The sequence below is a fragment of the Sesamum indicum genome, linkage group LG10 (genome assembly GCF_000512975.1).
Source record: "Sesamum indicum cultivar Zhongzhi No. 13 linkage group LG10, S_indicum_v1.0, whole genome shotgun sequence".
Lineage (NCBI taxonomy): Eukaryota > Viridiplantae > Streptophyta > Magnoliopsida > Lamiales > Pedaliaceae > Sesamum > Sesamum indicum.
The window spans coordinates 8,062,552-8,076,942 of record NC_026154.1 but is presented as its reverse complement, the minus strand read 5'-3'; the positions used below and the strand labels follow the sequence as shown (position 1 = coordinate 8,076,942).

Sequence of the window (14,391 nt, the reverse complement as noted above, 5' to 3'; positions counted from 1 at the left end):
TAGAAAAAACTCTTTAAATGAATAATTATTAATTTATTGATTAATTAATACGTCTTTAAATAAATAAAATTATATGATACCGACATTATTATTTATAGAAATTTTACTATATTAGCATTTTCCTTTCCAGAACTCTAACAATAAGATTCCACTGTAAATTGAGCATTTTCAAAAAAGTTGTAAGTGTAATATCTCAAACTTTTTTTAGGGTGAAATGAAATTTCATATTTTCAGACTGAATTTAGCTGTAATTAACCTTTCTAATTATCGAATACTCACACAGGCACCATCAGTGAATATAAACATCATATATCTTGTTTCATATAATATAAATTTCACCCCTAACATCATTTAATTTTCATCATTTGATACTAATCACAGCTGATGCTAACAAATTTCCTGTGTTCTTGCTCATAAATTTCTCTAACGACTCGCCAATTTTAGAGTTTGATGCAGAACATAGCGCCAGAATGGTTGGCTGAAAAACTCATGGAATGAAAAATTTTGTTCAAACTTGATTGTGTTGGGTTTTGAAGAGGTGAAATGAACATCTATCGGTCGATTTTAATCAAATAATTTGATTTACTTTTCAGCGCTAAACAAGATGCAGAAAAATCAAATGTTAATAATATCTCTCGTCTTCAAAACCACCAAAATCTTACAATCAGAAGAAGAATAATAAATGTTCCGATGCTGGACTATCGACGTCTGTGGATACGCTATGGCTGCATTGTCAAAAGTTACATTCCAAGCAAATAACTGAACTCCAATTTAGACAACAGGCTCTAATACACAGTTGAACTATAGTACAGGATGCAATTCTGCAGGCAACTTCGAGTCCTAATGAGGATTTGCATGCCCAGTCAAGAAGGGCGGCCATCTTCCTGATAGCTTGATCTCGAAATCAATCTCTACCGTATTGGCAAATATGATTAGTAGGTAAAGGTGAAGTACCTGCATAATCTTGGATACGACACCAGCTACACTTGATGCTTTGCATCGTCAGGAACAAGAGCAGCAAGTTAGGAAGATTTATCTTCCTGGAAGAGGCAGCAGCAGAAAACAAGATTCTCCATTCATGCATTTAGTCAAGAGCTTGACTCGTCTCCATCCAAGCCAATGTGTCAGTTTTTTGTATATGAGAGAATTTCCTGTTAAAGATCCGGCTTTCCTTGGAGCAAGGAAGACGATGATACATGCAGCTACTAAAGCTCTGGTAACTCTGTGCATAACCTGATCATATAACTGGAGTCAAATAACTAGATGCGCATTTAGCCTTGTACTGGCTGGTATCATCTTATCAAGTTGCAAGTACAGCCACCCGTATACAAATGTTTATTGCTACCCTTTTGCTTATGTTCAGATTATAGACCTTCAATGTATTAGTATATCCCGACCGTAAAGCATTACATCGAACAATCCACTACTCAGAAAACCAACAGAAGTACAACCACACAACAGTTTTTTAACTTGTTGCATGTTGCAAAAAATGGATTGAAATGAAAAACAATTTTTAATAATATTGTTGGTCTGGCAAAAAGCTGATCTTAAAAGTAGATCACTAGAGGAATAGAAATAAGGCCACTGCTGCTGCATATTTTATGGAGAGCCACATTGAAGCTACTACATGTGCTAGTTGCAAGTTTAAAACAACTTGAGTGGATGTTACTAAGTATATGAATCCAAATCACCATGGAATTTTCTTGTTCCTGAATGGGTCTCTTTCATCTTTTTAGATTTATGCTCTACTCCGGGTAACGATCTGCCCGATTTGGATTTGCACATATAGGACAAATCCTCCCACCACCATTTCTTTTTGTTATGACTTTACAAATAACAAACAGGAATCATTTATGGTACGCATAGTAATCATAGATATATTACCAATAGGGGTTTTTCTAAACGGAGCCTGGATACTTGATTTTTTTAGTCCAACCAAAGCCATCCATAAATTATTCTAATTGATAATAGTATTATGAATTCCCCCAAAGGATGCATCTAATTGCACTTCGTGCTCCAATTTTTTGATGATTCAATTTCTCTCCCATTATTTGAGTAGCACATTCAAGCTGCTTCATGTGCTAATTGCAAGCTTAAACGAATTAAGTAGATGTTACTAAGTTTATGAACTAACTTCCATTACGTATGTCAATGGATTAAGAAATTGGAGTGCCAGAAAGCTCGTAGCGGAGAAGAACAATAGAATTCAAGATATAGAGTAATCATCCCTTGGGTCCTTAGCATTAATTAAGAGAAACTTCAAGCATGCATCTAAGCTGGTAAGCTCAAAAATTCATGTTATCACCGACTACAAAGATGAGTATGTCCTATAAACAACATAGTATTGGATATCTTATGTTGGAAATATCACAAAAGAACTAACTACTCAAGAAAAATAACAAGGGCTGTAACTTGTATTATAGGAAGTAATGAGCATAATAACATTAAATCAGTTGATGGGAAGAAACATGAAAAGAACTGCAACACGAAGCTCACCCAAAATAACATAATCTAAGACTTTAAATGTGAAAGGCAGAAGAATGGATATCTGCTATAGAGGAGCATATGTATGTGCTTGCTCAACACTAATGCCACATACAAATTTTCTTCATACTGTTGCCCTGACCCTGTCTTCTCTCTATATTCATCTAAGTGTCAGGTTCGTGCACAGGAGTAGTGAGTGAGTAGTGAGACAGATAAAGAGAGTATCCATCTCCGCATAGCTGACAAAAGATGTTACTACACAAAATAAAACCTCTATCTTCCAATTAGACATAGTTGTACAGTAATGCATTTTTAAATCTATTTTAACTGGCCATATGCCATTACTTTCTAGGAAGAGACTTGAAAAGAACTTACCTTTCTATTCGTTCTGATTCCATGGGATAGTACTTCTGGAACCCTCCTGAGGATTTCTTTATGACTGATTGCTTGGTGGCTACGAGTCCCTTTCCAGTTCCATCACTAGATGTTTCAAGAGCACAATCAGCACAGAGGGATTCAACATCTGATTCCTGAAAAAAACCAGATATTTAAACATGTTATGCTTTTAATCTTTTTAATAACTACCAGCCAGAAAATGTGACAAGATGAAGTAAGATCATCTTCTAAAAAAGGAGAAGAGATAAGTAGCAAAATGATGACACGGATCTACCTTCATCATCAGAAGCTTGGATAAGTGCAACAATGGATAAGGTTGCAGCTTGTATCCTCCATAACTGAGACAGGATAATGCCAACATCCGTACCTTTATGTAGTTAATATTGGAGGAAGAAACTGAGAATTAGCTCTTAGGAACAAACATTGAACTAGAAACTGCAGGAAAGTCTGGAGAGAATAATTAGTCTAAACAATAGAGTAAAGCTTAACCACATAAGAGGAACTCTTTAAATTCATGTGTTGGGTCCATAACCTTAATCTACTTAACAATACAGAAAGACAACTCTTGAGTAAGTTAAAAGAAAGACAAATAATTTTGCAATACCAGTATCAGACACACTTATCTAACAGTGATATTTTGGGAGATTCTCCAGAATAAGACCGCCAAACCTCCCCTGCATTCTTTTCGTTTTCGTTTTTTTTTTTTATTTTTAATTTCTCAATTCCTTACCCCTTATCCCTCCAGCAGGCATTCAAATCTCGTTGAACACCTACTTCGGTGCAAATATTGTACACAAGTGAAGTGTTATCAGAGGACAAAATAACTTATCTCAACCTGAGACGCTGAGATACTGCACTTTGCAGATACACAACTTTACAAACCCCCAAATCACTATCAATGACAAACAGAAGCAACCAGATATAAGTGGATGAGTGCACAAGGAGTTACAGGGATAGATACAGAGATAACAACCTCATTGACGTAAGGTTCAATAATGCAATACTGCAGAAAGGATGCCTCCCTCTCTGAGGTAGAAATGAATCGCTTGTAATTTCCCAGACGATAATATCTGCGAATAGCACATAACAAACTGAGATGTACATCCAATGAAAATTTATATTGGACTTGCTTGCAATGTCATTTAAATCTGATTAGAAACAATAGAAAAGCTAAGGTGTGTCTCCTACTGGCCTTAGTAGCCTCCGGGCAAAGCACATTTCTTTTGATTTCATGATTGGAGAAGGAATGCTGCGGAACCACAAAGATAAAGGTTCAACCTGTAGATTGGGAGACAAGCAATTTCAAGGAATCATGAAGCTTGCACGGTTAAAGCGAACAAGTTTTAATTTAGTTGTGATTGAGAGGTTAAGCATTACTTGTTTGTCAGAGCCCAGATGGAGAAGAAGATAAAATGAAGAAAACTCAGCTTCATTCTGGCACATAGAATGTGAAGCTCGATTTGCTTCGTACAAATTACTTAAAGTTGTTAGAGCTTTCATCAGCTGTTCCATGTTGAGGTGACACACAGAAGCAACATTTGGATTCCCAAAAGATCTATAAAGATGGCGATGCGATATAATATGGAACTTGACCTGTGTGTACGATGGATAACACCTAAATTCGTCAAATTCTGAAATTTGAAGCACAGTGACTGTAAAATATATGGTTCAGGCACAAGCATGAGGGCAAACCCAAGCAAGAATCACCAAGAACAAAGTTTTAGCACTTAGACATAAATTGAATTTTCATATCAATCAAAAAAGAAGATCTCAGTACATATGGATCCATTTCCATGCAAAGTATAGCGGAACTTGCATTCTTCCATTTCTTTCATTGTCCAGATCTACTATCTTTTTCTTTTATGCTCTTTCTCTTTCGAGTAGAGTGACGTGGGAGGAAGCCGTTTTTTCCTGTTCATGTAGAGGTTGTTTGGCTAACCTTATTTGAAACATTATAAGTTCCTATATAAGAGGTTTTAATAGTTTAACTTAAATCTTATTTTAAAAATAAGATCTAAAAGTGTTTGGCTAAATTAGATGTTAAAACTTATAAGGTGTTTGGGTGTTTGGAATAATAAGCTCCTTATATTGTAATAATGACGAAAATTACACCAAACTATTAGAATTTGGAATCATAAACAAATATTTCACTTGGGGCAAACAAAACATCAAGTATATGAAGATTGAAGGGTAAAAGTTAATACCAACAAAATAGTGAGAGTGTTTTTGTGTCTTAACATGTTAAAATTGACGGTAAATTACAAGAGCTCTCCTGAAGTTTGGCATAATTATGAATACCCTCTCGTTCTTTGAAAAACTTCGGATACCCCTTGATGTTTCATGAAATTATGTAATCCTTGGATGGCGGCTTGGAATTCTCAATGAATCCATGTATTCTTTTCTTTTTTAAAAAAAATATTTAAAAAAAAAGGGACGAAGTAAATGAAAAGTTTGAAAATTGTTAAAAAAAAAAAATGTCCTCTTAGTCCAGAAAAAATGAGGAGGTCTTTGTAATTATACCAAACCTCAAGGGAGCTCATTGCAATTTACCCCTAAAATTGAAGAAATTTAAAGACCTTATACAAAAGAATGGGTTAAGCATCTTTTTTTTAACAGCTTACAAGATGTTATAAGCTCTTTGGAAAATAATTTATGAAACGGTTTAAAAGACTTATAAACTCTCGAACATCTTATAAAATTTTGAGGAGCTTATAAGCTCAGCCAAACACCCTCTTAATCTTCAGATTTTAATTAAATTCAGTTACAACCTTCTTATCACATAAGATACATATAACAATATTAATGGCTTAACATTTGGCATTTCTTATTGAAGACTGACATAATCTTTGCAATTACTCAACCCCCACACTACTCCCAAAAGTCCCCACAAAAGTCAAACACGTAAGAGCTTAAACCGAAAAGGACATGAAACAAACAACTACAAAGGAAAAACAATAACAAAACACAACAAAACTAAGAGATTCAAACAAACCAAAGAAAAAATTCGATTAAACAACAACAATACATCAATTACTTCAAATGTTTACAAGCAATTTACACCAAGCTAAACACAGACTATTAAAATGCAAGAAACCCTAAAAGGAAAAAAAGGAACAAATAAACAAGGAGGAATAAGCGTTCTTGCCTGCTACGTTGTCTTTATAGTTAAGATTGTTACATCTTCCTTTTAAACAAGGAGAACACTTAAGCTGACACTTTTTTAAAGATTTCATACATTGCTCCAATGTTCGCTGCCATCCTCACTTCATAAATCCATGGATTTACCACTTTCTCAACTCAACTGTAATTGATTTAGATAAAGAAGTTTTTCCCCATTTTGATCCAACAGATCCCGTAGGCTTTCTCCCCTAGGTGCATCCTGGATTTATTCACATATTCTTTTATCAAAACTCTGTATTGCAGGCAAACTAACCCAAGGCTTGGCAGGAAAGCAGCAATTTGCTTGATTGGCTTAATGAAACATGCCAGTTCCAGAGAATTGGCATTCTTTGAAACACTCTTTGACATCAAGGATAGAACACTGGCAAGAGGAGGAATCGCCAAGAGTCATTGGCATTAAATCACCATCAATTGGCATCAATTATTAGAAACTGATGCAAACATTACTTAATATTCTGTTTCATTTGAAAAACAGAAATGTAATACCCAGAAATGAATCATACAATTCAATCTTCCCTCACCTCTATCTTCTTCTACCTCTTAATGTATTCCACTTTCTGAGTCTATTTCGTTTAAAATCAGTGAATTTCCCAATATTATCAAAACTAAGTGGAAGGAAAGATAGGATATGTGCCTATCACAATATTTTGTTATCCTAACTTCTCAAACAATTATCAACTCTTTCACCAATTCAAAGAGGATGGTTCGCAGAACTTCCACCTTCCATAGATGGAAGACTTTCCAGGATACAGGGATAACATCCAATTCCACAACGCAGCCGAAAGCAGTCCCGACATGGAGATACCCTAGAAATTCTCAAACACCTAAGTCATGGAAGCCTAGCAATTTGATAAGAAAAAGCACACCCCTATGTATTTGGGCCCAAATGACAGGAACTCTTGCACACCAAACAAAGAGGACCAGAAAAGAAATATTTTGACACTTAAAAAAGTGGAATCTTAAAAACTAATTAGCTATTTATGGTGATGTGATCATGAGATTTGAAAGGTTTTTCCATATAGTTGGAACCCATTTTGAATGATGGAGATTTTACTCACAGCCTAACCATAGAGCACAGTACAATTTTTGGTACGTCATCCTTACATCTTGTACAGACAGTGCCTGAAGCACAGATCCTCTATGTGGTTATTAAGCCCAAAATTATAGTTAGCCCCTCAGAGGAGTTAAAAATAACAAAAGGAATCCCTTCCTAGGTTCCCTTCTGAGCAGAAATCTTTAATAAGACGAAAGCTGAACTTATCTTTCGCATCAATGCATTCACTTTTTGTATAGGGTAAAAGGAGTTTAGAGTACCTCTGATCTTTGTTTGACCAAGATATCAAATTTACAAGGTTCATTGGCATCGTTGCCACAATATCCATTATGCCCAAAACAAATGTCTCAAAGTTCTTTCAATATGGAATGTATAAATTGAAAGGACTATTGATCACTTTAACCTTCCCACGATAATTTACAGAGACCAATTGAGTTATCCTTTTCCCTGTCAAGTGCTCAACACTCAGTTTCCTTGACAGACAATTATATTTCCAATTAAATACGGTCTCATCCATGAGAAATTGCCTTACCCTCAATCCATCTATTCATGTAATGAGAAAAAAAATTTCCAAGAGAGAAAAACTATTTATTCTTACATAATGGAGCCTGAAGGAATCATGAGCGTGATTGACAGACCCTCTTGTCCACACTCTTTGATACAAAGAAAAATGAAGAGTAAGGAATCTTATTCCCTAAATCATGTTCACAGCATCCGTTAACTATCATAAGAACCATTACCTGACTCATTTTGGCTCTTATATTTATGGAGTAGGTGAACCATGCCACGAGGCTCGGTATCACTCTTGATTTGCTAAAAGAGGATTATGAGTTAGACATTTTGATCCCAGTTCTGTATAAATACAAATGAGGAAATGAACAGATTAAAAATAAATGATTTAGAGTCAGTGAACACTTGACAATATAAAATGTGGGAGAAAATGAAGCACCAAAATATCCACTTCAATTAACAAAGCAAGCTTCATAAGAACTGATGAAAAAGCTATGCAACAGAATAGATCATTTGAGAAAGAAATGCTAAAGTATGAGCAAAGCTCAAATTATCTGTCGTAAGCACCGCCATGAACTCAAAACATGGTCAAAGACCTAAGACTCCACGACAGCAAATCATCAAATAGGAGTGTATGAAAGCATCATCAAAGAATAACACTGGAATTTATTTATTTCTTATTTCTCATATATTAATTTATTAGATTCTAAAAGAAGTGGAATGTACTCTATCATAATGAGGAACTGAAGGCAAACACATCTATCACTCACTTGACAAGAAGAGAACATAGCTGACATCATAAACACAAAAAAATTGAAACAGAACCAAATATTAGACTGTTTCTTAAGATAACAACAGTAACAATCATCAAATATATTTGATTAATATGCATACCATTCTCTCATACATATGTATCACTTGATCACTGACAGCATTCTGCATGCTGAGATCTTGCCTGATGGACCTTGTCCTATCAAAGATGAAATCATGAACAACCGCAAAAGATTGATCACTAGAATGCAGCAAGTTGAGAAGATAATTTAAAGTGTCTTCCAACACTGGGACAGGCCGCACATCTGAAGCTTGCACATCTTTTATGCTAATAGTTCTGCAGAACTAACACAAGACAAAAAGGTCAACAATTTTTCTCATATTAACCCATAAAAGATTTAATGAGTTTTCATCTCTTGATCTGTGTGATTATTAACTAGATAACCGATTAACTGGATTAAGAGATTTAGCTCACATTTGGTTAATTTTTACAACGACTTCTCAAAGTATTGAGAAGGAGCACATCATGTTTCGAGAACTTCGCCTACTTTCTTGATTACTCAAAAAATGAGGTTCGTACCTATTCTCCGACTTAGCATGTTGAAAAATTGAGTTAGAAAGACACAATTTGATAGTTGAATTGACTAGTAAGTGGGACAAAACCAACTATTAAAAAGTATATGTCACTAATCCAAACATTTCCACACTCTATACGTACTTCATTACAAATATGTAACCTATACACATTCCCGTTCTCACATGAAAACCAAAATAAAAACACCACCACTGTCCAAAACACTAAAAATTGAGATTCGAAATAGAAAACTTATCCAAACACGGGCTACATTTTTCATCCCTATTATTTGCTTTTCGTCCCTAAAGCAACAACAGTTACAACTTTGGACATTTTACCTTTCTTTTTTTAATGTTTTATGTCTCTGCTTAAAGTTCACACGTAGATTGGATGGAAAGCAGTCACATGCAATGCACATGAATACAAAAGGTGGGAAGTCTTTAGGTTTGTAGGCCCCATATCATTTTTCAGAATTTATTTCTCAAATCTTTCATCGAAAATTTACAAGTGCTCAATCCGAAACCTTAAATGCTGAAATTTCCCCTAAAATCTCACACTCAATTTCTAGAATAAACTTAATTTATCAAAGTGCATTAGAAGTGAAACCCCAAACTTTTGACCACTAACTCTACAAAAGCCATATCAGAGTTCATTCATTTTGCTGATTTCTTGGACAAATCGGCAAAACCGTGAGAAGAAGCAAATATGCTATTGAGTTCACTCCAACTAATGGTAGGAATTTCATGTTCTACAAGTCACATAACAAACATGTTTAGAGTTTATGAGGTTTCCTATGGAACTTAAATCCATACGAGCAAGTTAATAGCTTGATTAGTGTTTCTTTGACAGTTTTATGGATGTCTGGATGTGTTGGATGGCTTCCAGTCAAACTTTTGGGTGAGTATTGGTATTCCCCTGCCCCAAATTCTTGGAAGCCATTTATTGATAGGAAAAGTTAGTTGAAACGGTTGAAAGTTCAAACTAGTGCAGGAGAAGGCCTTTCCAGAAGAAACTAGACCATACTTCCCTCTCTTCATGCTCACGTGCATGGCATGGCAGGAGTCCTGCCCAAGCATTACTAAACTAAATGCATGGAATGGATAGGAATTGTTGAAAGATGAAAATTTTGAGGACTAAAAATTTAGGCTATAACATTTTACAGATGAAAAGTGAATAAGTGGCTAAGTATATGAATGAAAAAAGTAATTCTCCCGAAAGAATCTGAACATACTAAAATATCATTGAGATTCTTCAGTCCCTAGATTTTATTATCACATTCAAATGATATCCTTCCTTCAACCTCATTATTGTCCGTTTATATGATGTTTGAGGTAATAATTGCGCTCTTATGAAGGAAGAAATCTCCTATCTTCTAATGCAACCTCTTATTGCCTCAAACTATATCTCCCCTTCAACCTCATTATCATACAATCCCTTGTTGCCTCAATATATATATATATAATATATATTCATATGTGTGTGTGTGTGTGATTATTTTATATATATATTCATATGTGTGTGTGTGTGTGATTATTTTATATATATATTCATATGTGTGTGTGTGTGATTATTTTATTGGAACAGGTACCAGATCATAACATTTAACTTCAACACAAGGGAAGCAAATAGATGTTTTTTCTATAGTACCTTTTTTACTGCAAGATTAGGTGAAGTTTTAGCGGGATTTCCATGGAGCCTCTCAAAAACAGCCAAATCCCGCAACCTCTCGCGCCTTGCCCTCTCCTCCGCTGCAACAAACATCAGGTCAACAATTCAAATCAACATCAACAGGGGAAAAACAATAATCTTGACCTAAAAATGACAAAGCGAGTGATGTGAACACCTGGGCACATAAAAGGACAAGTGCCCACTAAAGTGGGATAATCTTGATGACCATCATCATTATCATTTCTTCTACCATCATCACTATCCCAATTTCTAGTGGTGGATTTCTTAGTAGGAGTGATCCAAGAACTATCCCTACTTGAGACTGAAGGTTTGGGATAGTTGGAATTACGGTACTTGGTAGAATTGGAGTAAGAGGAAGAGGAGGAAGAGGAAAAATTGTGGGGAAAAACAATAATCTTGACCTAAAAATGACAAAGCGAGTGATGTGAACACCTGGGCACATAAAAGGACAAGTGCCCACTAAAGTGGGATAATCTTGATGACCATCATCATTATCATTTCTTCTACCATCATCACTATCCCAATTTCTAGTGGTGGATTTCTTAGTAGGAGTGATCCAAGAACTATCCCTACTTGAGACTGAAGGTTTGGGATAGTTGGAATTACGGTACTTGGTAGAATTGGAGTAAGAGGAAGAGGAGGAAGAGTAAAAATTGTTTCTTCTGTCCATGGGTTTGTGGGGCTTACGACCTGCATCCGCCATGGTTGAAGACCTTGAGGCTCTCTCCACAAAATAGAAGTTTTAATAAGAGCCCACTTTGGGTTTCACTTTGTATATTTTACTATTTTGAGAGATAATACAACATACCGTATTTAAATTTCTAAGCATTTACTTCTACGTTATTTTTTAGGGAAAATTGCATAATACACCTTGTTATTCTAAGAAAATTTTACTAAAATTTTATCTGTGTTAATTAAATAATAAAAATATTATAATTATAAACCTTAAAAACATCTTTTTCATTAAAAAAAGTGGAAAATTGCTTACACGCGTCAGAAACAAGAATAGAATACTATCTTGACCTATTTTTAGCCTTTCACCATTTTGAATGGACAAAATTAGTCCTATCTTCTTCTCTTTATTTCTTTTATTTAATTCTTTATCTTTTTCACATTTTACTAAAAAAATATTGAAATATTATATGTAAAAAAATTATTACATCAAATTAAATTATTATATATTTTTATATATGAATATATCAAATATTTAGAATTACTTTAATATTTATAAGCTCTTAAAACTAAAATACATGATTTTTTTTCCTAAATATTATTAGTTAATTTGATTTTGTGTTGAATATTGATGTGTGCGATTTTAGCACAAGTCCAAAACTTTTGGATTTTGAGGGTGGATTTGGGCTAATTGAGTGAAGGCTCTTGAAAAAAAAGGATTTGCAAAACAAAGGGTTAGCACTCTAGTGCCTAAGTTAGTCTCGAATTTAAAAATAAATGAAAGCAAAGATAAATTATGACGAGAAGTTATGACAAAAATGATAATTTCATATGCAAGAGCACAAAATTAAGGTGTTAGAAGAGCAACAGGAAGAGTTCAAAAGTCTTTCGCGGCAGGGGGTCCATAGGGGGTATTCCCTGCATTTATAGAATAAGAGTCCTTCTATAGCAAGAGTCCGAGGAGGTGTATCTGGTGAGAGGGGCCCGAACACCCGTTGGAAAAAGTGGGATATAGGGGGATAAAGCTTCTCCTTATCTGTTTTAACAAATAGTCTTCAGACGAAAGGGGACTCCTTCGTGCGGACTCCTATCGGATGGGGAATCCTTTCAAGCTGCAGAGTCCAACTTTTTTAGGGCACTTTTCTCCTTCTAATTTGGTTTGGAAGGCCCCCAGATTGAGCGTTCTCTTTGGGCCCATATTTCGACAAAGCAGGCTCCTCCTTCTTCGGCTGGGCTTTGATGTAGGGGGTGGCCTTTTGGGCTGAGCCAAATGGGTCTCCCCTTTAGGCAGACCAAATTGTAGAAGGTCTCCTTCTTGGGCCAAGCATGGTGACTTGGACGAGCTGCCTTTCTCTTGGGCTGGTGGGCCTATATCTGGACTTAGCATTTCTTTTTGGGTCAACTTGTTTTGGGTCATACCTATCATTCAATCCCCCCAAATCTAAGATTGATGAGTGCTCCCTAAATCTTTAAAGTAGGAAATCTCGTTTCATTTGGAGTGAGGACCCGTATTCATTTAAAAGGGAGGAAGGTACCTCCTCATTCCATGAATGGAAGGCCCTGGTATTTTGGGAACGGAGGACCTTCCTATCTAGCGTCCATCCGTCCACTCAACTAGTTGTAGCTTCGCTCTTATTGGGAAACGAAACTGCAACCTTTTTGGTAGGTTGATTTGATGGCTGCAATGATGGCGGGGAGGGCGCGTCCGCAGTGAAACTAGAACACGCACGTCAAGTGGCCTCCTTCACGCGCGTGGCAACTGCTCCTTAATGTGGCAGTTACTAAAGATGTGGGTTAAAAACCTTTTCCTCATCAACCTCTTGAGTCCTTCTTCTTCTTCCTCCAAAAGGTTCTTCTTCAAAGCACCGGGGTCATCATCCAGCCTTCATTTTCTTCTGTAAGTACTTCTACCTTTTTCCTTCAAAAGTTTCTTCACATTTTCTAAAAGATGTCTTCCTCTAGTGATTTCGTACACTTCCTTAAGGAGGTTTTCTTGAGCGATGATCCCTCAGAGTCCACCTCCAAGAGGACGGACCCTGTTCCCCCTCGTTTCAGGAGGGGCTTGAAGAGGAGCTTAAGGCAGGCTACAACCACTGCCCGTCGCTTGATTGATGAGGCTACCGATGAAGAAGAGGGGGAAAATTAAGGAGAGGGTTCCTCTCTTGAGGAAGAGAGAGTGAGGTCTCCACTCGATGAGGCTAAGACACCAGAATCTTTAGCCGTGGGTGAACCTTCTGAGTCTATTCGCGGAGAAGTCCCTTCGGTGGAGGAGGGGGAGGAAGAGAAGGTTTCTCAGTCACCATTGGACTGGGGGCCTTCTGTCCAGTGAACCTCCTCCATCAACCTACTCCTCCAGGAGTGTCACGTTCCCCCTGAGTTTGTGGTATACACCCCTTCTCCAATGAGTCGTCTTTTCTTCCCTCCCCCCAATTGTTTGTGCTTTTTCGCTACCCAACTGAGGTCAGTCCTTCGCTTTCTTGTTCCTCTTTTTTGTTTCAAAATTGCTCACATTTTCCAAGTTCCTTTAAACCAGCTAGTTTCGAATTCTTTTAAAGTTTTGGTTGGGTTCTTCATGGTTCTTCGATTCTATGGTTACCCTGTGACTGCTCATGTATTTGTGATGTGCATCGTCTTAAGAAGCTGGAAAAGGGGTTTTTCTATTTTGTTCCTCATCCCGGTGTATCCTTCTTGCATCTCCCCCATGCTCCAAAGCATTGGAAAGTCAGCTATTCTTTGTCCTCCCTCCCCATGCCTGGTCTTTCCCAAGGCAATGATTCAACGGTGGCGTTGTCTTCCTTGCTAGAAAAGTTAAATGCCTCTCGCTATGACTGCCGATCTTTAATTGACGAAAGGTTATTGGGGCATTTTGGGTTAGCTCCTGTGACAGAGCCTTTGGGGGATTCTCTAGGTATTTCTTTTTAGTTTTTTGCCTGTCATTGCTACTCATTCTTTTATGTTTTCTTGGAGTGTTGATTTGTCTTGTTTGTCTTTGTGCAGAGAATATAATGTTTAGCAAATTGATGCGAGATCATATGCTGGGGGGTCGTTCCGGGGGGACCCC

At 36.5% G+C, this 14,391-nt stretch overlaps 1 protein-coding gene across 2 annotated transcripts; it reads right to left on the bottom strand.

Moving 5' to 3' along the window:
* LOC105172204 (SAC3 family protein C) lies at positions 616-11,428 on the bottom strand. 2 transcript variants are annotated; one of them, XM_011093566.2, is made up of 10 exons: positions 11,311-11,417; positions 10,813-11,032; positions 10,617-10,717; positions 8,519-8,740; positions 4,258-4,473; positions 4,073-4,158; positions 3,854-3,950; positions 3,155-3,247; positions 2,860-3,014; positions 616-1,233 (listed from the first exon to the last, which is right to left on the bottom strand). In XM_011093566.2, exons 1-10 carry the CDS (start codon positions 11,359-11,361, stop codon positions 1,206-1,208), a joined length of 1,269 nt encoding a protein of 422 aa, XP_011091868.1. In that variant the 5' UTR covers positions 11,362-11,417; the 3' UTR covers positions 616-1,205. The 2 variants fall into 2 exon arrangements, with proteins under 2 accessions (XP_011091868.1, XP_020553126.1); XM_020697467.1 differs by lacking the exon at positions 10,813-11,032 and having other exon boundaries at positions 11,091-11,428.

Bases quoted from the DNA above. Each gene is read 5' to 3' on its own strand.
- LOC105172204 (XM_020697467.1), bottom strand. From the start codon at position 11,361: ATGGCGGATGCAGGTCGTAAGCCCCACAAACCCATGGACAGAAGAAAC. The intron at 4,474-8,518 runs GTATGCATATTA...TCGTACACACAG, and splicing joins TACATATGTATGAGAGAATG to GTCAAGTTCCATATTATATC. The intron at 1,234-2,859 runs GTAAGTTCTTTT...TTATATGATCAG, and splicing joins GAATCAGAACGAATAGAAAG to GTTATGCACAGAGTTACCAG.